General features: G+C 45.7%; 1 protein-coding gene across 1 annotated transcript; it reads left to right on the top strand.

Annotated features, from left to right (window-relative positions):
- LOC125728211 (intersectin-2-like) lies at positions 1-27,444 on the top strand. Its single transcript, XM_049005252.1, has 32 exons — positions 1-99; positions 861-998; positions 1,820-1,911; positions 2,144-2,406; positions 3,072-3,209; positions 3,405-3,545; positions 3,888-3,926; positions 4,032-4,098; positions 4,770-4,909; positions 5,173-5,312; positions 5,757-5,916; positions 6,038-6,578; positions 6,831-6,955; positions 7,322-7,488; positions 7,594-7,714; positions 8,395-8,529; positions 9,370-9,594; positions 9,705-9,750; positions 9,998-10,119; positions 10,317-10,413; positions 10,506-10,697; positions 14,513-14,634; positions 14,861-14,967; positions 15,342-15,525; positions 15,857-15,955; positions 24,417-24,584; positions 24,807-25,019; positions 25,273-25,391; positions 25,527-25,609; positions 26,315-26,398; positions 26,524-26,697; positions 27,255-27,444. Exons 2-32 carry the CDS (start codon positions 919-921, stop codon positions 27,410-27,412), a joined length of 4,542 nt encoding a protein of 1,513 aa, XP_048861209.1. The 5' UTR covers positions 1-99; positions 861-918; the 3' UTR covers positions 27,413-27,444.

Raw genomic sequence — 27,444 nt, 5'->3', positions numbered from 1 at the left:
GCTCATATTCCCCTCGCCATTTTTCTACCTTGCAGGTGTGCAGGTCAGGAACGTTCTGGCCTCATCCCAGCTCACTCAGACTCAGCTAGCCACTGTTTGGTGAGTGTCCACTGAATTCTTCACGGCCGCAGTGGTGCGCTTGGTTTATTTGCCCCTCTTAAATTACGTAGCTCAATCCTTTCAGCATCCACTCTATGCGGGCAGTGTGTGGCTCCACAGGTGAGGACCATATGTCTGTAACCGCAAGGTCGACAGTTCAAGTCCCCGGATTGGCAGTGATTTCTCTGCTGGTCCCCTGAACAACCTCTAATTGCTCCAATTGACCCTGCGCTGATTTCAGAAGCCATCATGATATTTCCAGGGCTGGTTGCTTTTCTTAAGTGGTCTGTTCCTGTTAGCACGCGTCAGGCAGCTGGTGCGACGGCTCGAGGCAGGAGGTCTGTACTTCTGAGTTGTGACTCATGGGATCCTACTGATAATCAACTAATAGGAAGCGTGTCGCAGGTTTTTAATGTGCTGCAATAATCACTGCTTTAAAAAAAAATAAAAAAATTTAAAGGCATTTTGTTTTTTATATGTCTGTCTCTCAAAATACTGCTAAAAAATATATTGTTAGGTGAGAATACATTTTATTATTACAGCTCACCTAACAAACTTCATAGCCTAGCCTAGCATACCTTAAACATGCTTGGAACACTTGCATTAGCCTACAGTTGGACAAAACTCAGGGTAAGTTGTCATTTTTTTGTAGGTTAGTTTGGTTTTTAAATTGGACCCCTCATGGTCTGGGTGAAGTTATGCTGGTCTTCGCCATCTGTGCACCCGGTTCGATTACTGACCTTCCCACATGTTCTCCCAAGGAACCTGGCAGATGTGGACAAGGACGGCCAGCTGACAGGGGAGGAGTTCATCCTGGCTATGCACCTGGTGGACATGGCGAAGGCCGGACAGCCGCTGCCCCTCACGCTTCCCGGGGACCTGGTGCCCCCCTCCGTCAGGTAGACAGCCGCCGCCGGTGGCCAATCGGTGAACCCGGCAGAGCAGTAAATAGAGCTCTGGAAAAAAATTGAGACCACTCTATACTGGAAAAAAAATCTGCTTGTTTAAAGCTGGTTTTGCTGGCAGAAAGGTACGCTGAGCGTCAGGTTGCTTCCAGGTTCTAAGTACGCAAGTGTACAAGAATATGGTGAAACGGGAGACACTGAGAAAGGCCAGAAAGCAGCCAGGTAAAGGGTGGAAACGACTTCCCAATGCTTGAGATGCCCGTTCACTTATCCGACAGTGCCTCATGAATCATGACCTCAAGTGACCTGTACTTGGTGGAAACGTTAAGTGCAGGTGTGAGGTGCACTGCTAGGACAGTTCATAACAGGCTCATAGAAGCAGGGCTGAAGTCCCATAAAGCAAGGAAGAAGCCCTTCATTAATGAGAAGCAGGAAAGAACCAGGCTGCAGTTTGCAAAAGAAAAAAAAACATTATTCACAGATCCATACCCATAAAGGAGAACTGAGTGAAACAAAAATTGGTGCTATGGTCTCTAACTTTTTTCCATAGTTATATGTAATGAATGGGGAAAGGCGGGGGGGTTGAATATGCTGTGTCAGGCTGGACATTGACCCATCTGGAATCACAGGCTAGGAGGCTTTGTTACAGAAAGGGAGAGTGTCCCCATACACTGAGATACTTCGACTGAGCCCAGCTAAGGGACTCCTGATGAGTGAGCACGGGAAGCTGTATGGTGGTTGTTCCTGTGTAGCCTGACTCAGAGTCTCAGGTTCTAGCACCTTCTACCTACACGGAGGCATGTTGTATTTTGCAGAACGGGGAAGCAGGGGGAATTGCTTCCTTTGAATCGCACCATCGTCCCTGAAGAAATTCAAGTTGAACCACCCCAGAAGACAAAGAGTAATGGTAGCATTAGTAGAACGGACAGACGGATTTACACACACACACACACACACACACAAAGACAGGCACCTTCAGCTAGTGAATGTTTTTGGTGACACAAGTGTGTATTAGTGATGTGCCGTTCTTAGTATCTTTACAAAGAATCACCTGATTCACATTGAATTGCAGGAGGTCAAAGGTCACTGCCCCTATTGCCATGGTTACCACGTGTGCGTGTGCATGGCCCTCCTTGCAGTTTCGTTCGAGGACAAGCTAAAGGAGAACTTCCAGCGGGGAAACGCTGAGCTGGAGAGGCGGCGGCAGGTCTTACAGGAGCAGGAGCGGCGCGAGCAAGAGAGGCGGGCCCAGAAGGCCCGGGAGGAGCAGGAGCGGCGTGAGCAGGAGGCGCGGGAGCAGGAGAGGAGGCGGCAACAGGAGCAGGAGCGGCGGCTGGAGAGGCAACGCGAGCTGGAATGGCAGAAGGAGGAAGAGCGCTTAAAGGAGCTGGAACGCAAGGAGGTCAGTCTTTCTAGTATGGAATGCTAGCATTGTACTTGGGGTTAGGCAGTCGCTCTTTGGTCATTGGTCCAGTCCCAGCCAATCACATTTGGGTTTAGCAAATTAATGTTGTTGGCGATTCACCAGCACTGTTGCCTCATACCTTTCAGAGCTGGGGGTTGGAATCCCACCTCCACTCTTTGAGAGTTTCCATGTTCTCCCAGTGTTGTGTGGCCTTCCTCCAAAAACATGCCCTTAGGTGGTCTGGTGCCTTTAAATTCTCTGCAGTGCGAGGTTCTAGTGTAAGTGCATGTTTTGTGCCCTGCGATGGGCTGACATCCCGTCCAGGGTGTACCCCCCCAGCCTGGTGCCCTGTGCTGTCCTGGATAGACTCCAGGCCCCCCTGTGATAATTGGCTGGAAGTTAATAAAACTTCATTATTGTAACCCTGTGTTGGGCAAATACAGCATTATAACTAATTAAACTAGTTTACTGGTGAAACTCCGTTTATGTACATCTCTGAATGGCTGGGAAGGTTTGACAGCATGTATTTGGTTATTGGTTTAGCTTGTGTGTGAACGTGTGCGACCTGTGATTAGCGCGTGTGTGTGTGTGTGTGTGTGTGTGTGTGTGTGTGTGTGTGTTTGGTCGTGATCATGTGTGTGTCCCTGCAGGCTGCTAAGCAGGAGCTGGAGCGTCAGAGGAAGATGGAGTGGGAGTGGAGGAGGCGACAGGAGCTGCTGAATCAGAGGAACCAAGAACAAGAGGACATCATCAAGCTTAAGGCCAAGAAGAGGAGCTTGGAGCTGGAGCTGGAGGCTGTGGTGAGGACCAGGCCGTCCTGCACCTGTTTGCCCCGACCGACTGCATTCCCCTTCAGGAACGAGGAACAGCCAGCTGTTGAAATCGCACTATCAGAGACGCACGTTTTCCTTTCAGATGTCAATGGTACACATGCTTGTGTCCACAGCGACAATATTCCCGCCCTCAGGACTCATAAGACCACTGTTTAATTTCAGAGAGACAAGCACAAGCAGATCTCTGACCGACTCAGGGACGTCCAGAGCAAGAGGAGCATCCAGAAGGGAGAGCTGGAACTGATCAGTCAGAAGCAGGACAGCTGCCTGCTGGAGGTCAACGCCCTGCAGCGGCAGCTTGAGGTCTGCGGCCTTCCTCCGCTGCCGTCCAAGATCCCAGCAGCTATGGGACGAGCACCAGCTGCAACACTGATAAATAGATTCAACACGGTTCTTTTTCCATGTGATCTGGCGTTATGTCTGCTGTGCGTTATACAACAGCTGTGCCACTCCTGTCTGATTAGCAGTCTTCAGATTTTGGCAACCAAGGGAGAGACTGTTCTTCACACCTTTCCTGGAGAATGTGCAGTTTTTTTGGGGGGGAATTTACTATAAAAGCAATAGATAGATAGGGTGAAGTTTCCAGGGAGGGTTTATTTCAGGATTCTCCAGCTTTCTGAGGGAGTTTGGCCTGTTTTTGTGCAGGAGGGGCAGAGGAAACATTCTCAGCTGATTGTGGAGCAGCAGAGATGCAAGGAGATCCTATGCAACATGGGGCTGAACAGTAGGTCTGGTGAGTCTGATCTCCCTGCTTCTCCCTGCGTTACCTGGCGCCCCCCCCCCCTGCAGTCATTCTTGAAGTACTTAAATGTCATGGTGGCACATGGGTGGTACATGCTTCTTGTGCTTCTAAAATGTAGGTGTACACTACCAGACAAAAGTTTGGATGCACCCACTTGTAATACATCTTTATATTTTAGCTACATTATTCACCTTAGAGTAAAAGGCTTGGAGGCAGTCGACAGTTTTGCTTCGATGACAGCAATGCAGAATCTTGGCGTTCTTTCAGCCAGCTTTCAGATGTAACCCCCCCTGGAAGGCTTTTCCAGCAGTACAGGAGTTTCCAGAAGTTCTGGGCACAAGTCGGCTACCAACTCATCTCGGCTCTGTAGGGTTTGGGTGGAGTGGGGGATTGTGGGGGCCAGGTTATCTGTCACAGCCCTCCCTCTCACATGTCAACAAGAAAATACTTACCATATAACCTCGAGGTGCACTTAGGGTTGTTAATGTAAGGGCCCCCTGCTGATACAGCGCGTTGCTGCACCCTCCACACGAACCACCTCAGGGATGAGAACCTGAGTGTAGTCGTGCAGCGGGTGACACCTCAGCATCACACTAGTCCGAATGGAATGGAACAGTGTACATTTTTTTCCGGTGGCTGGAGTGCCAACCCTGCCACCAACCCCCTTGCAGTTTTCCCTGCAAGTTGGAGGACTTCCTTGCAGGGCTTAGATGTAGATTGTCAGTCCCAGGATGAAGCAATTGCAGGTGAAGGGTCTTGCTTAGAGGTAGTGTTTCTGTATACAGGTCCGACACTTTCCTCCGTAAAGAGGGGCGTGACTGAGAAGGACATCGTCTGTCGGAAACTCAAGGAGCAGCTGGATGTGCTGGAGAAGGATACCGTGGCAAAACTGTCGGAGATGGACCAGTACAACGTGGACATCAAGGTGAGGAGGCATTACTGGTGGTAGAAAGGCATCAATGTTGTGGCTTGCCTCTAGTTAGCCCAGTGTGCTGTACAGGGGCCAGTAGCATTTGTAAATAGAATAAAGTGGAGAAGTGAAGCCTCAAAACATCCATAATCTATGGCCCAGAATCCCGTGTGTTCTGAATTGGATCTGGTGTCTGTACCTTGTATAGCGAGTGGTGGTTGGCGGTGTGGCTTGGTGCTCTGCGCTAATGGTGGTGCGGGCCCGGTCCCTTCCCACAGGAGCTCCGGGAAAGCCAGACCAAGCAGCAGCAGGTCCTGGACAGACTGCGGCAGGTCAAGGCCGACAAGCTATGTGACCTGCAGCGGAGGCGAGAACTGGAGTTGGAGAGGAGGAAGAGAGAGGAGGAGGAGGCGGTCAGGTGAGCTAGGCCTCCTGCAAGGCCTGCATGCTCTGTTGTCGTTTTTGCATTTCTGTTGGCTGTCATGGTGCCAGGTTTGGTTTCCCTGCAATGGTGACTGACCTGTCCTAAATCGCTTTTTAATATCACTTTAACACTGTGCTTCCCAAGCTGGTCCTTGGGGATCCAGAGCTCCCTTTTACTTATTTTTTGTTTGTTTTTCTATTTTTAAGTGGGTCAACACATCACCTACATAATGTCAGAACATGTCAGATGGCTAAGAGCAATTTTAATGTCAATTACAGACCCAGTGTGACAAAGTTCAGTTAAAGCATTAAATTTGAATGGATGACGTGACCTTGATGGTTTGTTTAAAGAAAATATAGCTGCATCACGTGATTGAAGGGCCATGATGTGGTGCTGGGCCAAATTCAGCTTCAATGTGATGCATCATGTCATTCACAGGCAAGCCAAGCTGGAGAAAGAGCGGCAGTGGCGTGTGAAGTTGGAGCGGGAGGAGGAGGAGCGGCGGAGGAGGATCCAGGAGGAGCGGGAGGCCAAGCTGAAGGAGGAGGAAGAACGTGAGCGTGAACTCCGGGCCAAACTGCGCGCCGCTCAGGAGCAGGCTGAGCGGAACCGCCGGGCCGCTGGAGAGGAGGAGGCAGGAGGAAGCCCAGAAGAGGGAGGAGGAGAAGAGGATAGAGGAGGAGAGGCGGCGAGAGGAACATAAAAGGGCGGAGGAGGAGAGGAGGCAGAAGGAAGAGGAGAGGAGGCGGCAAGAGGAGGAGCGGAGAAAGGTGGAGGCAGAGAGAAGGAAGCTAGAGCTGGAGAGGAAAAGACTGGAAGAAGAGAAAAAGAGATTTGAGGAAGAGAGGAGGAGGCAGGAGGAAGAGAGAAGGAGGCAAGAGGAAGAGAACAGAAGGAAGAAGGAGGAGGAGCAGGAGCTGGAGAGGGAGGAGGAGGAGAGAAGACGTCAGCGGGCTCAGATAGCTGCTGTCAGGGATGCAGAGGAGCGGAGGAGACAGGAAGAGGAGCAGAGGAGACAGGAAGAGGAGCGGAGGAGACAGGAGGAGGAGCGGAGGAGGCTGGAAGAGGAGAAGAAGAGACAGGAAGAGGAGAGACGGCGAGAGGAGGACAGGAGGAGAAAGCAACAGGAGGAGGAGGCCGTGGCCAGACAGCGGGAGGAAGAGGCCCGGCAGCAAAAGCAGCAGCAGCAGCACAATTTAGGCAAGACAGACATTCATGAGAAGCTGTCGGCCCTGATCAGGGGCCTAGAGGAGCGAAAAGGTAAGGATTATGGCCTCGATGCAGCCCCCTTCGGGAGGTGTGGAAACGCAGTGACAAATCACAATCTCAGACACGTAAAGCTACCATTAGCGGTGGGGTTTGTACAGTTTCTTCATCAGCCTCCAAATGCAAGTGTCCCATCAGCAGACCCGAGGTGTCGTGTGCTGGTTCAATAGCTGCAGTGCGTCATTAGTGACACAGCGTTCTGAAGAACAGTCACACAAGGAGGTGACTGACTCACTGTCGTTGCAGGGAATTTGAGACCCGTCAAGTCAACGCACAGGAAATCGGCCTCCCTGACAACCTACAGAGCCCTGTACCCCTTCACAGCACGGAACGCGGACGAGCTCACCTTTGACACGGACAGCTTGATTGAGGTATACAGAGTGCACCCCCATATGTTAATCTGTTTGTACCATAAATTAAATGTGCTGAATCATTGCCCTGGTGCCTGATTAGCTCTTTTTTTCTGAATCCTTTTCGGGTGTTTTACAGTTAGATCTAGAATCCTTTTGTTCACCATAAAGTGCAACAAGGAGCAGTTTTTTGGGGGGGGGAGGACAGAGGGGTACAAGTGCCCCTGTGACAAAATAAATAAACATGTAGACATATTTAATTTATTAATGGCACATTTCTCCTTTCATATGTTTTAGGGTGTTTTCTGGCCAGTCGTGACCTGGTTTTGGATAGTACGCCCATGTGTGTCATGTGGTAGCCCTTAACCAATCGCCTTGAGTCCGCAGGTGGACGAGAAGACGGAAGGCGAGCAGGGCTGGCTGTATGGCAGCTACCAGGGCAAGATGGGCTGGTTCCCTGAGAGCTACGTCGAGAAGCACAGCCAACCGGAATCTGCGGCCAGCACGAAGCAGGCTCTGATGCCCACAACTGCATCTACCTCAGTCTCTGCAAGGTAATGTTGCCCCTTGGTGTCCAGCATCTAAACTGGTCCTGTGTCATATCTGAATGCTTATGTGGGTCTCACTGACCGTTTTCTCCTGGTCTGTCCCTACTTCAGCAAGGCGGAGGCTAATTCCAGTACCTTCCCAGCAGGACAGAGCACTCCTGGGGGGGCAGGGCAGAACTCTGCCTTCACTCCCACCCACCCTCCAGGCTCTGCCTCTATGGAGTATGGACAGGTAGTTATCCTGGGAGCGCCCCCTACCTGAAGAATACCGTAACTGTCTCGAGTGAGAATTCAGAACTGGCCCCACCCGATCGGTCGTGTTCTTTTTCTGTATTTCCACTGCATGCCTATGCGTATTTATGTGCCAGTGAGTCTGTGGCCTGTTTGCATGGCTGCATCTGAACCATGTCTGTTCAGAAGCCTTCAACTGCTTCTGCGACTGTCTTGCACGTTACTGCAGTATTTTGTTCTGTACTATGCTTTTTCTTTATTTATATATAACAATCAGAAGCAGGTTTGCTGTTTCTGGGGACCCATTTAAAAAGCCACTTTGGGGCCCCTCCACAAGGTGGTGACTTTGTGGCCAGCAAGGGGCCCCCAACACAAATGCATGATTTTATCGCCATAAACAAGTCAACTATGTTTGCTAATAGTGTAGTTTGTATATATGTTGTTTTTTTGGTCATATTTGTGCATGTGTTTGCACATATATAACAATACACTGAGATGTACCATGTATGCACGAGAGTGTTAACTTTCTAGGTATATTCATAAGTTGGTAAACTTTCATGTTAACATTTATCAAAATGTCCATTTTTGGGGGGATTTTTAAGGTAGTTTCAAGTACGTCTAGATCAGATCTTGTTTCCTGAGTGGTGTCCCGGCTGACAGACATGTTTTCTGCGTTGTCAGGTGGCAAGTGGCCTCCAGGTGCAAGCGCTGTGCTCCTGGACGGCCAAGACGGACAACCACCTGAACTTCTCCAAGGATGACATCATCACGGTGCTGGAGCAGCAGGAAAACTGGTGGCTGGGGGAGCTGAATGGGGTGCAGGGCTGAGCCGGAATGAGTAAGTGACACTCTTGGCGGTTCCTCGGGAGGTTCCAGAAGGGTTCTGGTTCTGCTCAGACCAAAGCCTGTCAGCTACCTGGAGACTGGTGGTCATTTACTGAGCCATTTCCTTATTCTAATTCCATATTTCTACGTATTTATTACTGAAGTGGTATTTGATTTGCATTTTTCGGGGCAGGCATCTAGGAGTGATTTTAAATAATCCCTGCCTTTTCTTTGTGACATGTTTGAGAAAATGTGCTAGATTTAGTATGGTAAATTTGGTTTGACTGATTGACTCAACACTTATGAATGCTATTGTGATGTTTTTGTGCTTATATTATTGGTTGAGATAAGCGAGATCAATTTGTAAGGGATTTTTTTCTTTTTCTATTGAAAAATGCGTATGAGCAGAATCGCCGATCCATTTTTTTTCACTTTATTTTGCCAGACCCCTATATTCTTCTGTGGATGAGTTCAATAACCCTGACAATACTCTACAAGAAGGTAAGTTTCTTTTCCAGGGAAGAATTTGAATGAAAAGAAGTTAAATTAAGCTAAGCAGAAGCGCATTTTGCATACATTGTGTCTTTCTTTGATACCCAACATTCCATTTTAGCCAGTCACTACTCTTCACTTTGTTTGGCCATCTGTAATCTAGCATATTGTCATCTTGACTTCTCTTGCGTACCTTTTAATCATCTTGATATTAATGGTATTGCTGCTAGCATGTCAGAAGTAACCTTGAAACAGGGTCTGGTGTGAGAGGCCATTGTCGAAAAGGAGAAAGCCGGATTTTGTCACTGGCTGTTGACCGTTGATTTTCTGTCTAATCAGAAGGCAGGTTTTGTGGCAGTTAAAAATCATTTGGCCATTCTGTCTCTCATCCAATCAGAGTATGTAGCCTTATATACCTATGAAAGCCCAGAGTCAGGAGACCTCACTTTCAACGAAGGAGACACCGTCGTTGTGACGGAAAGAGAAGGGGACTGGTGGAAAGGGTACATCGGAGACAGGAGTGGAGTCTTCCCCTCCAACTACGTAACGCCAAAGGAATCTGAAGTAAATTGTCATGAACGACTTTTCTCAGAGATACTTAAACTGCAGAGTTTATTGTCTATAAATAATAAATCATGACAGGCTAACTTTTGCTACTCTGTGTCTGTCTACAGACATATAGCACCACTGGAAAGTCAGGTGGAGTCGGCAAAAAGCCAGGTAAGGATGCGGGATCCCACAGTCACCACTCAGTAAAGAGCCAAGAAATTCACTGGCAGCCACCACACACCTTTATCTTTGCCTTTCCGTTGATGCTGGTGCATCTGCAGCTAGGCTGTGTCCTGTATACAGATGAAACACAGCTGTGTTCAATAGTCTTTGCGAGTGCCGACTGTTGCGAAGCTCTATCTACCTTGAACACGTGTGCTTGTTTGCGTTCGCATTCATTTGTGAATGTGTATGACAGAGGTTGCCCAAGTGACGACTGCGTACACGGCCACCGGAGCGGAGCAGCTGAGCCTGGCCCCGGGACAGCTTATCCTCATCCAGGGCAAGAACCCATCTGGGTGGTGGCAAGGGGTTCTGCAGGTCTGTGGACCCGTGTTGTCATGATAGTGACGTTAATCAAATGTGGAGGCCGCCCATAATGAGGTCTAATCCTGGGCTGTTTTTGGGAGGAGGCATTGAAGTTGAGTTGCGGGTCTCTCTCAGGTCAGATGCATTTGTCCTAAATTAGGTTGGCATGTATGTCCTGATGAGGAACCTCTTGTCTTGTATCTGTCCAGGCTAGGGGTAAAAAACGCCAGAACGGATGGTTCCCCGCCTCCCACGTCAAGCTCTTGGGCCCCACCAGTGGGAAGTCCACACCAGCTCCAGTTCCAAGTAAGATCAACAGCATCACATGCCAAGATCTGCGATGATCTCCGTCTGCATCTTCCGTAACAGCCTTTCCTACATGTTGGCTGTTCCTTCAGTTTGCCAGGTCATCACCATGTACGACTACAAGGCGGGCAACGAGGATGAGATGAGCTTCTCCAAAAGTCAACTGATCAATGTGCTGAACAAGGACGATGCTGATTGGTGGAAAGGGGAGCTGAATGGCGTCGTCGGCTTGTTCCCCACCAATTACGTCAAGATGACCACGGAGTCCGATCCCAGTCAACAATGTAAGTTTAATTTTTTTCCCCCCCCAAGTAATATTTGTTTGTCTTGTTGATAGTTGCAAATGTCTTAAGATACAAAGTTTGCAGCCTAGTGTTTCATGCTGTTGGCAATAAATGAGAGAGCGGTAGTTCCAAAATCTAAGGTGGAAAGTGACCTTCGGGTAAAAGTTGACCCACGTTACAGTGCCCACCTGCATTGTATGGGTCTCTCAAAGGGCTGTTCTCCTGCTGACTGCAGCTCTACCAAGGCTACGGTTTGGCTTCCTGCTTGGGTCTGACTTTCTGAACAGAAATGGTTTGTGTCCAAAGATGAATCGAGAGAGTTTGCAGTAGCTGTGTGCTGCAGGGGAAACCTAAACACAGATAAGAAATGATTCATTGGTGACCTCATGGGAGGCCTGGTGATGTGAAGTAGGGCAGTTTGAAAGATACTACCTGGTATTGGCAAATGTCTTCATAAAAAACCATGATGAGAGGGTCGATGAGTTTCCACATCATGGCGTGCATACTCTCTCTTCTGCCATCCGCCTATTAGGACTGGGTTTCTTCTCAGAGTTGTGCTTCAGAGAAGCACTCCTCTCCTTCCATCCATCCGTCCACCCTCCTTACACTCTTCTCCTGCCATCTTTCCCTTCTTTCCCCCCCACCTTTCCCTCCATCTTTCCCTCTATCTGTGTTGTTCTTGTAGGACGGCATCGTTGCCTCTTCCTCCACAGCTTCTCAGAGCTGTTCAGATACCCTTTAGGTGCTCCATATCAGTCAATGCTTCCTCGCTGGATAGGGCCTGCCTTCTCATCAAATTCACTTTCTTTTACTTCTGCTTTAATATTATTATTATTATTATTATTTAAATTTTTTTCCTCATGTGTTGAAGCAGGTCCCACACACCTACCAGTCCAACAGCAAGTGCCCCCCTCTGTAATTTTTATATTCATGTTTTTAGTCTTTAAAATTGTTCTTGCTTATGATGCAAAGCAATTACAATGCCAGTGATAGATGCTGATGCCATATTTAAAGTATAAAGCATATCATTTAAACAGCTTTTTGGGAGAGCGTGAAGGTATGTAGAGTCATAGTCATTAACTATTTAAAACATATTTTTCTTTCAAAAATGGCTTTTTACCCTAAGTGCAATTGAGTATCCTAACTTTTTTTTGTTTGTTTGTTAAAACGTCTCTCACTGACAGTTATATCTGAATGTTACTGCGCAGATGGAAAATCTGGGATAATCTGTGCAGGCAACGGTGCGTTTACGCTTAGCTTGTAGTTCAGTTATGGGCTACGTACCGTTGGGTAATTGCATAAGTGTGTGTGCATGTGTTCACAGTATGAATTCACATGTACACAGACACATGCTTTCCATTGGTAGGTTTTTTTTGCCAACCCCATGAGTGCAAACCTAACCCTAACCCTAACCCTAACCCTAACCCTGCTAACCCTAACCCTAACCCTAACCCTAATCCTCTCCCTCTACGAAATCCCATGGCTTTAGCTATAGTACTGTGCTCAGTGCTGGTCAACCCATTAGGTGACATAGGCAGCCACCTGGGGTGCCATCTTTTGGTGAGGCGCTGCCTTAGCCAGCCAATATCACTTTGTCGCAGACAGGGGGCCCTGGTGGTGTAGCTTGCCTACGGCGACACATGAGCTTCAACGATTACTGGCTGTTTACGTACTTCTTTAAGTACTGTGTTTTGCCTATGGGTATAGTGTGTAGAATATTCGTCATACATACCTAGACTAAGGGGAAACCTTTGTTGCCTTACATGTAGTTGTGTATTTTGAGGGTGTTATTTGTTATAATGTATGGAGTGGAAGGGTATTCAAGCAGGCAGTCATACACTGGTTGCAGCCTTCATCTTTTCCCTATGTGGGGGTCGGTGAGCCATTCGAGGGTCAAAGTTCTGGGTCCTTGCTTCACTGTTTGCTGTTTTTTCCGAACACTCGCGGCGGGCTTTGGTGGACTTTGGTTTGCCCTGTTAGTGCCCCGGTGCAGTGTCTGCCGCTTTCCCGCCTGAGGGGGTTTGGACCAGGATGCTGTGAGTTTTCAGCTGATCTGCCATAATACTGGAAATGTTTTAGAATATATTTTTTTTTGCTTTAAGTGACCTTAGGGAGGTAACGTCAATGTAAATGCCCCCCCCCCCCCCACCAAGATGGAGTGGTTAATTCAGGTAATTATATGCATAACCTTTAACGAAACAAGGCCTGCTGGTGTTTAACAGTACATGTTTTGCGGTTTCTGGGTTCTAACAAGTTTAAAAACTAGTTATAACTAAGATACATGTCTTTATTTAATAATAATTGATACTTTATTGAGCCCTATGGGGAAATTCTCTTTACGCCACCCCCAGTTTGCTTTCTGTAAGTGACAGCAAGCTGGCCGCAAAGGGTAGCCACCCATAGCAGCATCCAGGGAGCTGGGGGTTAAGGGCCTTGCTGAAGGACCCGCAGATGTACTGAGGCTGGGCGAAAAACGAGGCTTTAGCCCACTGAGCCTCACACTTTGCTTTTTCATGCAACTTAAAATGAAAATCTGCCTTGCAGTTAGATACCATTGATTATTTGGTTATTGATAAAATTCAGATGTTAGATGGGCTAATTCTTTTTTTGGTCACTAAGGTTTAGACTCTGAAGATTATCCTTCTGCATGGTGCCTGCTGACTATTTGGTCCATGCCAGTGTAACTATTAGCCAGAGGTAAATTCATGTGTTGACAATGTCCTTGGAACAAATGCTAAAGAATCGTATTACTCGGTTAAGGATAAAAATGGCAGATTTGGTGGTTTATAAAGTGTGGTCTTTTGCTCTCACATCAGGGTGAAACTCTCTGTGCCTCAGTGTTCAAGAAATCATCACTGCTGCGGCACTTTGTAGTAAAACTACAAGCATTTTGAATGTAACCTGGTTTGCCCAGATTTTACTCTTAGTTGTATTGACTTATTTTATTTTATATGAAAGTGCAGTTTAATGAAAAAAAAATGGATGACTGTGATATTGTGTGCTCAGTCTACAATATGTGTGATTACTTGCAGTAAGGCATAGAAATGTCTGAATAAGGTATTTAACAGCTGAAAAATATCCTCTACTTGGAAAACATTTTGCAAGCAATTAAAGGTTTGCTCTGTTTATGCAAATTTGCAATCTGTTTATGCTGCTGGCAAGAGAGATGCATTTTGAATGAATCCCTTGCATTAATTGTTAAACAGTCTATGCAGTTTGAGGTTTCATTTGGCCCCACTGGGAATTTACCCACAGTGCATTGGCAGTAGTCAAGTCAGTTTGTCTGTGTTAAAGTTCCCAAGCTGTGTTACTTTGAAAATGTGCCTCAAATTATACATATGTACATTTATCGTGAAAATAAAGGATTTGCTTAAAAAGCACCTGCTTTTTTTTGGCAAGTCATTGTCTTACACAAGGATGGTGTGAGGTTTGGTTATTAGCGTCTAATATATATATATATCCAGGACCAGGTTATTCAAGAAGCTAAGCACTAGGATGGTTACAGTCCCAGGCAAAATGGGTTCGAGAGAGGAAACCTGGCTGCGGTTTTTAAGGCTTGGGGATGAGGCTCATGCAAAAAGGCGTATTGAAAGTTACCCAATGGAGTTTCAGCGTCTGCGCGCATCTGAATTTTCAGCAAAAGGTAAGACGGACGGGAGGGTTGTTCTCGCGCAGTGACTTAGCGACAGCTCCGGGTAGCGGCTTCTCAAGCCAGTGGTTTAGCCACATGTTTGGGGCCACGCAAGACAGCTGCTGACCGCGGCTGCCCCCCCCCCCCACTCCCACCCCCACCCCCGTCATCCCCGACCCTGCAGGGTGTGCTGACCTGACCAGCCTGGACACCATGAGTCCGCAGGAGAGGAAGCGACAGGGTTACATCCACGAGCTCATTGAGACGGAGGAGCGATACATGGCTGACCTTCAGCTGGTCCTGGAGGTATGATCTGCAGTGGGGCCCCCGTGAGGTCTTTGCACTTCAGTCTGCTTTAAGCATTTGCAGTTTTGAGTTTTTATATTCTTGTCATGGATCTCATGTATAGGGCTTTGAGTGTAGGTTTTTGTGCCAGAACATGTTTAACTTATTTTCCCTAACATTTTGTTATCCCTCTTAACCTTTACTAACCCTTTCCAACTTTGCCCGTCTCTCATTTTTTTTTCTCCAGGTGTTTTACAAGCCCATGTCTGAGTCGGGACGCCTGACAGATGTTGAAATGGCCATGATCTTCGTCAACTGGAAGGACCTGATTATGTCCAACACCAAACTTCACAAGTGTGTCTTTCCACAAGCTTGTTTCTTCTTGGTAGCTGAAATTCTTGGGAATGAAACGTGATCCGATGCTGCCACCTTGCTCTAGGAATACGAACTGCGAGTATCGTGTCCCACAACAGCAAATGTCATAGGCAGAGTGAAGTCCCAGAAATAGAGAAGTGCCAGGAAAAGGAATTATCTATGCAGTCGATGGATAATAACAAAACAGGCTGCACAGTTTTTGCACTTAAAGATCATGGAAACTGGAATGTTTGTTGAGAATGGCACTGGCCAGCATTCTGTTTTTGAAACTCACCTGAACTTTTACGAAGAAATTGCTTGGTACTGGACTTGGCGGCCTTTGCGGTTTTGGTGATTGTGTTTGTGAATGGCAGGGCACTGAGGGTGAGGAAGAAAACGGGTGGCGAGAAGATGCCGGTGCAGATGATTGGGGACATCCTGGCCTCGGAGCTCTCGCACATGCAGGCCTACATCCGCTTCTGCAGCTGCCAGCTTAACGGTGCAGCCCTGCTGCAACAAAAGACTGACAAGGAACCCGAGTTCAAGGACTTCCTCAAGGTGAGGAATGGTGGGCAGCAGCCCTGGAACAAATGGGAGGGGTAGATAGTTCATTGTTAAAGGCTGTTCCAGAGCGATCGGTAAGCGGGAGAATTGCAGCCGTCCAAATGTCCTCAGTGAAAAAGCGGTAGCGGGTTAAATGGATGTTGAACTGTTCTTTATTTTCTTCTGAAATGAATTACAAAGATATCTTGCGGGCCAATACTATGTTCTATGAGACCTCTGGACTCAACTCTTCTAAAGCACCTAGACTGAAATTTAGAGTGGTGCTTTAGATAAGGACGTAGGCTAGGGTTTCTGACTCCTAAGTGTGTGTGTGTCTCTCTCTCAGAAAATCGCTACAGATCACCGGTGTAAAGGTATGCCACTGTCCAGCTTCCTGCTGAAGCCTATGCAGAGAATCACCCGCTATCCACTCATCATAAAGAACGTAAGTCCTGCACATTGTCACCCGTGGTCCCTCCTTCAGTGTGCGATGTGGGAGGCATGACGAATTAGCCTCATCCAATTTGCCTTGGATTTAGCTCAATTTGGGTTGCTGCTACGTATGACTTTGCCCTGCCAAAGATGCAGTTCGTGTCAATTCCTTTGGGGACCAAATGATAATGGTTGTGACCATCATCATGGTCAGCAAATACAAGAAAGAATGTGCTGTTTTGCTGGAGTTAAATACCAATGAAATGCAAAAACTTCAGGCAGAAGAGTGAGTGTTGGGGAAAGCGCCCGGCGTTTCCACCCCAACTCCACATTTACGAGACACACACAGGTTACAGTTTTACTTGCAAGGGTACCCACACTCTCTGCAATGCAAACTACAGCAGAATGTGTTACAAAGGGTGGTTCCCCTTGGCTTCTTTATTTATAGTCAATGGGGGGCGCAAGAGAGGGAAGTGAGATTCTTATCTAAGTAGGCAGCTGTTAACCACCTACTTAGAGTACAATAGCTAAGAGTATGTGGCTAGAAGATAAGAAATAACGTATACATATATATTTACACTCATTGCTGATCATACAGAATTGATTAACAACTGTTTCTTCAACCTAACAGTCCCTCCTGTTTATCATGACAGTATGATCAGAAGCATCAACATTGTAGAAGTTGCAAAAGCACTTTAGGTACAACCTTCATTTAGACCACATTGTCATTATCCTGGAAAACATTTAATTCCGTTTCTTCAGGTCCGAGCCCTGCACGGGTGCTTTCGGCTCGGCCGTCATTATGAATTATATGTCTTCTTCATCGCCATCGCTGGAAACAGGCTCTGTCTCTATAGTTTGGGTAAGGGAGAGAAACATTGTACTGCGTGTCCGAAAAGCAGCATTAAGAGCTTGATTAATAAACATTTTCAAACATGGTATAACAGAACAACAGAAAAATAAAATGAAAAACAAAAGAAGAGGTAGGCATGTTTTCATCAGTATTGACCACCATGTTCCTGTAATAAACCAGTCTAACCAGGATGAGGAGGACTGCGGTCGACTGTCCATGGTCATCACTTTTTGTAAGTTTCGGAGGCGGTCTAAGGCAGATGTCATATTGGGTGAGTGCACATTGTCAGGAATGTAAGTGCAGCACGTTTGGTTCAGGAGGACACATACTCCTCCTTGTGCGGCTGTCAGTAGGTCTAATGCCATACGATTCTGGATTACCATCTGTCTGGTTATGTCTAATTGTTCATTTTGTTTTTGGTTAATCAGTATCGAATCATTCATAAATAGACCTAGTCTATAATTTAGAGTTTCTACGCGTAGCATGAGTTTTCCAATTCCTAGCCCAGGGAACAGGGCCAGCATAACTTTACTGCCTGTTCCCCACAATTTATGTTCAGCGGGCACGTCGGTTCCCCACACACTATCATGGGGTTGTATTGATATCGAACGCCTTCTCCTGCTTCTGAAGAAAGTTTTACTTTCCTGTGCTATCAGGAAGGTGTGATCTGAAACAAAAATAAGAGCGCACACTCCAAACCAGTTCGGTGGTAAGACAAAGTATGCACGAGGTCCACACAACCATGCTACTCCGTCCACCCAATATGTTCCATTACTGGGGCGAAGCATCGAAATTGGAGATCCATACATGCTGTCTACATATGTTAGGTTACAGTTCGTGGTGTTTCCTCCTATCCATCGCGTACCATTATCTTGCTTAAAACAAATGGCATGCTGATATGTCAGTGGGTCTCGGTCCATCAAGACAGAAAAAGGAAGTGAGACATTAGTTTTAGCAACAGCGAAGTCTACCCAGAAATCCTGTATACAGGTACCATTTTGAAACCCAACGTCATCTGGGTAGTTTCCTGTAGCCTCCTGATACTTAATTCGGACCACTGTCATTCTATTAGTCCCAGGTATAGTTATGTTCACATCTTCCCCTGCTAGCGAAAATATAAGGGAAAGACGGCTCTGGTATCCTATTCCTGCGAAAGAAGCAGCGCACTTGGCTTGGGATATGTTCATAGCTTTACCATACACCGTAGGTCCTTCACTATGAGTGGGCATTACTGAACAAACATAGCAATTTGTCACATTTTTCGCTGTTACAGTATCATGTACATATCGGTTACCAGTAGTTTTGCATAAATGGATGTGAGTGGTCAGCGGGCAACGGGCGTAGATGGAAGTCATCATGGGTCCATCGCCGTAGGTGCTGTAATGGAGCTGGTGAGAGCCAGGACAACCATACAAGTCCTACAACAAGAATGACCCCTAGAGTCACTTTACCACATCCCCACCCTATCAGGGCCATCCTAAATAGAGTGCAGCTCAGTTGTTTTCTTCACCGGGTTGAGACAACAGCACCCTATTGGTTACTGTGCCTTTGTAGCGGACTTCCACTGCTACTCTGTTGCTGAGGCCTCTGATAAGGGCTTGATGGGTTTACAGTGACTTTTGTGTATCCAGGAAGGTCGTTCTGCGATCTTTACTGCTGTTGGTGTTGTGAGGAGGACTTGATAAGGACCGTCCCACCGAGGTGTGCTCCAATCTTTCCGCAACAGGACCTTGACCAGGACCCAATCTCCCGGCTGCAAGTTATCCTGTTGAGTAGAAACAGAATTTACCGGCAGACTACTGGGGCTATGTTTTTGTTGTGATGTTAGTAGTTTACGCATCCAATCAGCCAGCGTATTTTCTCGGTCTGCTTTTTCTATGTCATTCATTTCAGTTGCTAGGGGAAATGGTCTACCATACACTATTTCAAAAGGTGTTAATCCTGCAGGAGTGGGAGTTATTCTCATCCATAATTTTACTAGAGACAAACATTCTGGCCACGGCCTTTTTGTCTCTTCCATTGTCTTTTTTAGCCTTGTTTTAATAGTGCCGTTGGTCCTTTCCACTAAGCCTGCGCTCTGGGGGTGATACGCACAATGATTCTTAAGCGTAAAACCTAATGCTTGTGAGCAAAGGGACATAGTCTGATTTACAAAATGAGTCCCATTGTCTGATCTTATAATATGAGGTATGCCATAGGTAGGGAAATAATGGCTTACCAAACATTTTGCAACGGTCATTGCATCACAATGCTTTACAGGGTATATTTCTACCCACTTAGAAAAGGTGTCTATAATAACTAGACAGTATTTCTTTCCTTGTGACCAAGATAATTCAATAAAATCCATATGTACAACTTGGGGAACTGGCCACGTTTTGGTCTGATGTTTCCTTGTGCATTGTGTTTACAACAAATTAAGCATGTCCTACAAAATTGTTTTGCATAATCAGAAAAATTTATAGCATAGAAATATTGTTGTATGATATGTACCATCCCTCCTGTTGAGACATGAGTATTTCCATGGCTCACCAAAGCAGCTGTTTTGTATAAATTTTTTGGTAGGATGGGCTTGTCATTCATATAGTAAACTTTCTCTCGTTGTATTGCTCCTCTTTTGATCCAACTTTGTACTTCTATTTTAGGAGCATGAATCTGTGCATCACATAGCACATCGCTATCTATAAAAAGAATGTCTGCCACTGATAAGGTAGGTTGTTTCAGTGCCGCTTCTTTGGCGGTTTTATCTGCAAAACTATTTCCTGCGGTTTCTGCAGAGTCATCAGTCTGGTGTGCTTTGCATTTGCACAGTGCAAAGTGAGTCGGTAAATGCACAACGTCTAATAATCTAAGTAGCAAATTCGTATGAGTAAGAGATGTGCCCTGTGATGTTCTAAAACCTCTATTTTTCCAGACTCTTGCATGGTGATGGACAGCTGCAAACACATATTGACTATCAGTGTAGATAGTAAGTGACTTGTTCTTGAACAGTTCACATGCCCTGATCACAGCATAAAGTTCAGCCGCTTGTGCTGAACAAGTAGAAGGGAGTGCATTGGCTTCTAACACTTCAGTAGATGTAACTACAGCATACCCAACTTTATTTTTTTCCATATCATTTTTTGATGCTGAGCCATCTACATAAACAACTTCTGATCCTGGTATAAAAGTTTGCAGAATATCTGCTCTTGGTTTTGTTTGTTCTTCTATTGTTGCTTTGCAAGAATGTGGCTCCCCATCCTCTGCGGTAGGGAGAAGCGTACTAGGGTTCAATAGGCCACACCGCTGAAGTTCAATGTTACGTTGTGAGAGCAAAAGTGACACTAAGGTAAGATGTCTTGTATGTGTTAAGAATGGAAGCGGTGTCTGCAACAAGATTAGAGACACAGAATGAGGAACTTTAAGTATGAGGGGGTGACAAAGTACCAATTCTGCTGATACCTTTACTGCTTCTGCAGCAGCTGCACAGGCCTGTAAACACTGTGGAAAGCCAGCTGCTACTGCATCTAATCGTTTTGAATAGAATGCTAACGGTCTCTCTTTTGCTCCGAATGGCTGTGTTAATACTGCTTTCATATAACCTTGATTAGCATCTACACATAGGGTGAATGGTTGTTGATAATCTGGTAGAGCAAGGGTCACATTGGTTTGCAACATTCTTTTTAAATTTGTAAAAGCATTTTCTCCGTCCTCAGTCCATTGTATTTTGTCCTTTAGAGTCATCTCCTTCCCGTATATTAAATTTTGCAAAGGTTGAACTAGAAAAGCATAATCTGGTAACCATTCTCTACAATAATTGCATCTGTTGTTTAGTCTGTGGTTTAGGTGCTTCCTGTATAGCTTGTTTCCTTATCTCTAGCAGCGAGCGACCTTTTTGTGAAAGGTTATGCCCTAAATAGACAACTGTCTTTTTGCAGTACTGCAACTTCTGTTTAGAAGCTTTATGTCCAGTATTGTATAAATGCTGAAGCACAGTTAGGGTAGTTTCTTTGCAATGTTGTTCTGAATCTGCTGCTATTAAGATATCATCCACGTATAGTAATACCTGACTATGTGATGGTATTTCACAGGTACTCATAGAGTATCTAAGGGCCATGGTATATACATGTGGGCTTTCAGAAAATCCCTGAGGGAGTCTAGTATATGTATATTTTTTCCCTTTATAGGTAAATCCAAATAAATGTTGAGAATCAGGGTGCAATGGTACTGAGAAAAATGCATTACTAAGATCCACTACTGAGAAGTAGCTTTTATCAGGAGTCAATGAGTTGAGCAATAAGTGTGGGTTAGGCACGTCTGGTGCTGCATGTTGCACTATGTTATTAACAGGTCTTAAATCCTGCACCATGCGCCATTTCCCTGTATGTCCCTTCTGGACTGGAAAGATAGGAGTGTTGCAAGTGGCTTCAGGAGCCTCTCGCAATATTCCTGATGCTAACATGTCTTGCACTACAGGGGCTATACCTTTCTCTGCTTCAGGTTTTAATGGGTATTGCCGGACGGTGTTCTGATTTCACAGTTACTTTGTAAGGTGGGAATCCCTTTACCAGCCCTACATCAGTGGGGGAGGACGACCACAACCCTTCTGGAAGGCGATCTAGATCTGGACATGATCCCTCCTCCAGGGTTGAAAAAATTTGTCAGGTTGGGTCCTTTAAGTGTGTGGTGGGAGTGGTTTGAACTCTCCATCCCAAAGGAAACCGCCACACATTGTGTTTCTCATCATAGCTCCAACAGGAGCCAGATACGGGTTGGTAGTCATTGTAACTGTGCATAGAATCTCGTAAGAACATCTCTACATCTCTCCACTGCATCTGGGGTGGTTTTGAAAGAGATACGTGTGGTGTTCTCTCTCTAAATACAGCTTGTTGCTTGTTAGATAAAATGACTGAGGCTGCTGAAAACCCAGTGGTGGGGTTAACATACATATATTATACAAGTGTCTTGGAGGGCATGAAACGTTTTGTCATAGACGTAATCTGGTCCAAGGGTGTCTTTGTACCACATAGTGACGTGTAAGGCATCGTCAGGCATGAACTGGGCCTGTCTAGGGGACTGCTTTTCTCTAGTTTTCCGCAATAATTCTCGTGTCTGTGCAGTTCCCCCTAGGTCCAGAGACCAGTAATATTGTGGTGTTGTGGTTCCTTGCACAACATAAGCTTCCTCATTTACGATTGCTTTCATGCCAGTGGCTGTGGCAACCACGCTAATGCCCATTTGTACCATAAGGTCTCGACCTAACAAGTTAACAGGACAAGAAGGGCTTATTAACACCTGTGCTTGACATTCAAGTCCAGTTTCCTTATCTTTTACTGCAACTGGGTTTGTTAACTGATGTCTGTCTGTCTGACCTCCTGCCGTTTTTATATTTATGACTGATGAAGAATATGTGACTCCGGGAGGACTGGAGGTTAGGACAGTCCTACATGCTCCAGTGTCACACAGACATTCATATACTTTGCCGTTTATGACTAACTTCCGACTTGGCAAGGTTTCCCACTGCCTTTCTGCTAATAACTGACACACTGCTTGTAAATCTATTTCCTTATCTAAAAGGTCTTGTAAAGTGACCTCCGTTTCCTTTCTTAAAATCACCTCTGTTTTGCCTCGGATGGTGTCGGTAACAGGGGCCTCCGAGGGGGGTCATTGATCATTGTTTTCAATGGAGTTTGGGTTATATGGTTGTTTCCCTACTCTACAATTCCTAGCTAAGTGTCCAGGTTTCCTGCATGTCCAGCAAATGTTATCTTGCTGAGACGAATTCCTGTAATTGTTTCTGAAAACACCTCTCCCCCTTCCTCGGCCTCTTGACCTTCCTCTGAATCCTCCCCTCCCCGGAGGATTCATTTGCACTAACGCTACTACATCTGAGGCGCTGAATATTGTGTCTGTCTTTTCCTGTTTCTGCGCTCTCTGCGCGTGTTGGGCATATTCTAGTGCTTGTTGGACTGAACCAGTATTCTGATGTACCCAATGTTTGTCAAGATATTTTCGCAATTCGGGCTTTAGGCCTGCGACAAAAGCTCGTTTTAGCTGTTGTTGGTACACTCCTACTGCCTCTTCATCAAATGGGATCCCTGAGTTTCCTCTAAATACAACTCTCATTCTATCCATAAAATCCTCAGGTTCCTCTCCATCTTTTTGTTTACATTGCGCTATTCTGCCATAATCTGCTCGTCTCATAAACACTATCTCTATCCTTCCATGTAATTGTTGCATACTCTGTTTTCTACGTACATCTCTTAACTTACTTTGTTCCAACCATGCATCAGAAAAAACATATTCTTTTTTTCTGTCTTTACCTTCTTTCTTATTGGTAGTCTGTAACATCTCCAGTTTTAAGTTTAGCTTTTATACAAAAGTCTGTGAGCTTTTATATATATCTGGAGTGTGGAGTTTTCCTTCAAACCCATGTTTTTTCCTCCATCTACTTATTTGTCCTGATCCTGGCTTATATCCTTCCATAAACTTCTCATCTCCCTCTAGTTCCATTTGTTTACTTTGATTCTTCCCCATTGTTACCTTTTAATGGATACACTACAAAAAATAAAAAATCCTAAAAGCAAGTATCTGGCATGAGACCTCAGGAGGACACTAACACGGCCTTCTACTGCTCCCTATTAGAGCAGCGGTGTTAGTTTTCAGGGATGAAACCCGTCCTTGATCCTTCAGTCACCAGTATGTTGTTGCTTTTAGGGTGGATCGTGTAGGTTAATCTAAAACCTATAAAAACACATCCACATACATCAATATATATATTTCCAACAACGCCTACTTTCTCTCCCGGTTAATTTCGGCTAACCTCAACCACATGCATGTCTTGGCCACCTACTCACTTAGGTGCCGTATCTCTCACCTGTATAGTGTGCTCTCTGATCCGTCACCGAGGTCCTTCAGACATCACCAGACGTCGAGCGCAGTTCTAACCACCGGCCTGATGACGAATTCACATCACAGGTCTTTCTTGCACCCGACTTCGAGTGGCTGTCGACAGACTTCGGTGTCGCTTCTCTCGGCGTACTGGAGACGTCTTCGGGGTTCCTCGGATCCGGCTCGAAGGACCAAATTCTATGTTGGGGAAAGCGCCCGGCGTTTCCACCCCAACTCCACATTTACGAGACACACACAGGTTACAGTTTTACTTGCAAGGGTACCCACACTCTCTGCAATGCAAACTACAGCAGAATGTGTTACAAAGGGTGGTTCCCCTTGGCTTCTTTATTTATAGTCAATGGGGGGCGCAAGAGAGGGAAGTGAGATTCTTATCTAAGTAGGCAGCTGTTAACCACCTACTTAGAGTACAATAGCTAAGAGTATGTGGCTAGAAGATAAGAAATAACGTATACATATATATTTACACTCATTGCTGATCATACAGAAATGATTAACAACTGTTTCTTCAACCTAACAGTGAGTATGGGTATTGTGAAATGTTGGATGTCAACTGTTACAAAACGTGCTGCACCAGTTTATTTATGGATGGATGGATGGATGGATGGATGGATCTGATTAACATCAAACCGCCAGTAACTTCACTCTACCCTGAACTCCACAGTCCTTGTCCAAAGACAGAGTTCATTCTTAGGCAGGTCCCAGACCTATTTCCAAATCTCCTGCTCCCCAGATTCTCGAGAACACTCCAGAGAATCACTTGGACCATGGACACTTGCGGGAGGCTCTGGACAGGGCCGAGGAGCTCTGTCTGCAGGTCAACGAGGGGGTCCGGGAGAAGGAGAACTCCGACAGGTTAGAGTGGATTCAGAGCCATGTCCAGTGTGAAGGCATCACTGAGGTGAGCACATCTAATGCAACTATATCACGAAGCTCTTGTCTATAGCCTGGGTTTTATATAATCTACAATATTCCCTCCTGAAGTTCTTAACAAATGTTTGTTTACATGCACAGCCTCTAACAAAGTCGTCTACAGAGTTAATCCTACTACAAGTTAGGGTCTGGATTTTTGCAGCTTTCCTACAGTTTACTGGACACTTCCAATTGTTCCATTTCCCTACAGAACTTGATATTCAACTCCTTGACCAACTGCCTGGGTCCCCGAAAGCTGCTACACAGCGGCAAGGTCTATAAAACTAAGAGCAACAAGGAGTTATACACCTTCCTCTTCAATGACTTCCTGCTGCTCACCCAAGCAGTGAAGCAGTTCACCTCATCAGGGACGGATAAGCTCTTCAGTCCCAAGTGCAACATGCAGTTCAAGATGTACAAGAACGTGAGACTCTTTTTCATGCTGGGGAGTAATGGAGGGGGCTAGCAATACCAGACAGTTACATTTACGGCACAAAATCATACATTGCGTTTTAAATGAACTTTTCATATCCATACAATTCGGAGTAGAACTTTCTAGAAAGAGGTGCCATTTCCTTAGTTGTATGTTTAGCCCATTTTTACGGGCTTTCTCTACTGTGTGTACTTCCAATTTAATGCGAGTCTATGACCCGATTTTGGGTCTTCTATCCAACCAGCCCGTGTTTCTAAATGAAGTTCTGGTGAAGATGCCCTCCGATCCGTCTAGCGATGAGCCAATCTTCCACATCTCCCACATCGACCGTGTTTATACTCTCAGGACAGAGAACATCAATGAGTGGGGAAGGAAGGGAGTTAGAGAAGAGACTAAGGAGAATTGAACAAGGAAGCTGTGGCTTCAGTCCACAAGGAGGCTCCCTCGGTGTCCTGTTCTGGTAACAAATCAGGTGTTTCTTCTTATTTAATCAATCAGGACTGCCTGGGCGCAGAAAATCAAAGCTGCTTCAGAACATTTCATAGAGACTGAGAAGAAGAAGCGAGAGAAAGCTTACCAAGGTGAACTATTTTATTTGCATTTAATCCTTTTCAGTGTCTTAGCATAACCCTTCAGTCCAGTTTGATTATGTAATGGTTTTATTCATCTGTCTACAAAATTGCTTGTCCTTTTCCTATTTAATTTAGTTATATGTATGTGTGTGTGTGTATATTTATGTATCTGTAATATAAAATCCTCTAAGTCACCAGTATATATTCATTACCCTATTCAGTGTTTCAGAACCCTGACCCCATGTTTTAGTCCATGTTGGACGTTTCACAGCCAGAACCTACAAACCCCATGAGCAAGAATTTGTTTCTTCCAACCAGTTGAGCATAGAGAGTCAGTCAAAGGCTACTCAACTGGTTTGTAAAAACAAAATCTTGGTCTGAGTTTGTAGCTGAGCACTGGTTTTTCCTGAATTTGAGTTTCCCTCTTTTACACAGCCTGTCCTTCCAGTGAACACATCCGTTGCAGTTTAAGAACCTACTACTTTCCCTTTTGGTTGCTGTACAGTCTATTTATGCAGACCTTCATTACTGAACCCTTGATAACCCTATCATAGACTGCAGTGCCCCATTAACTACAGTTTTTTTTTCCAGTTGCTGTATCTTATTTCTGCCAATTCCTTGGGAGTTCCTTGCATCTTAACTTCTTTATTATGAATCTTATTTATTGTTCCTTGGTCTTTCGACTCATGCATCACTTGCTGTATGCATTTCCAGCTCGTTCCCTGAAAACCAGTGGCATTGGCCGCCTGCTGGTCACTATTTTGGAGGCCACAGAGCTCAAGCCCTGCAAGCCCAATGGTGAGGGTCAAAGGTCAAGTCCTATCTCCCGAAACTCCAGCCGCTAACCCCCTAATGCCTTGTACCTCATGTATGGCTTGATGGTTGGGTTTAATGGTTTTTTTTTGATGGCCTACACCCTCCAGGAAAGAGTAATCCATATTGCGAGGTGACCATGGGGGCACAGTGTTTCACCTCCCGGACAATAAATGACACAATCAACCCCAAGTGGAACTTCAACTGTCAGTTCTTCATTAAGGACCTGTACCAGGATGTTCTATGTGTCACCATCTTCAAGAGGGACCAGTTCTCTCCCGATGGTTAGTCCTTTCTTCAGATGTTTATTTCTCCTCTTTTTACACGTTGACACTTCCTGAAATTCGTCTTGGGAACAGTTCTGATGTTAAATGTGCTGATGTTAAATTTCCCTTAGAAAAATTTGGGTGTCATATTTGAAGTTTCGTCTTGTTTTTTTTTTTTTTAATTTAACTTTTAATTTATTTTTAATTTATTTATTTATTACACGTCATTTTAAGTTTCTCCATGGGGTATCACTGTGGTTTCATGCTTCAGGGTTCTGGTTCCATATCCTCCCCCTGGTTCTGTGTGTGTGAGTTTGAACATTCTCTTTGTATTTGTACGGGTTACTCCTACAGCCCAAGAACACATACAGATGAACTACGTTCTCTACTTTATGCCCTGGTATATTCTGCAGTCTCACTGCAACCCTTCTACTAGATAATTTCTTTTGTGTTTGACCGTTTATTTCTTTCCCCCCCCTATTGCTAATTTCTTTCATTGTGCCACAATGGCCTGTGTTCTATTACTAGCGTTTGATGGTGGCCGCTTTCATCATGGCTGCTTGTATCATTGTTAGACTTCCTGGGCCGCACTGAAGTTCCTGTGGCCACCATCAAGAAGGAGCTGGAAAACAAGGGAGCAGCGACAAGGCGCCTGCTGCTGCACGAGGTGCCGACAGGCGAGGTGTGGGTGCGCCTGGACCTGCAGCTGTTCGACCAAAAATCTCTCAAATGAGGCGACGCGGATTGGTGCCATGCCATACGCCC

The sequence above is a fragment of the Brienomyrus brachyistius genome, unplaced genomic scaffold (genome assembly GCF_023856365.1).
Source record: "Brienomyrus brachyistius isolate T26 unplaced genomic scaffold, BBRACH_0.4 scaffold202, whole genome shotgun sequence".
In the NCBI taxonomy this organism is placed as follows: Eukaryota; Metazoa; Chordata; class Actinopteri; order Osteoglossiformes; family Mormyridae; genus Brienomyrus; species Brienomyrus brachyistius.
This window is presented reverse-complemented; position numbering and strand designations above follow the sequence as displayed.

Coding starts and splice junctions, on each gene's coding strand:
- LOC125728211 (XM_049005252.1), top strand. CDS start 919: ATGCACCTGGTGGACATGGCGAAGGCCGGACAGCCGCTGCCCCTCACG. Junction 5,313..5,756: donor GAGGAGGAGGAGGCGGTCAG/GTGAGCTAGGCC, acceptor TGTCATTCACAG/GCAAGCCAAGCTGGAGAAAG. Junction 5,917..6,037: donor TGCGCGCCGCTCAGGAGCAG/GCTGAGCGGAAC, acceptor GCGGAGGAGGAG/AGGAGGCAGAAGGAAGAGGA.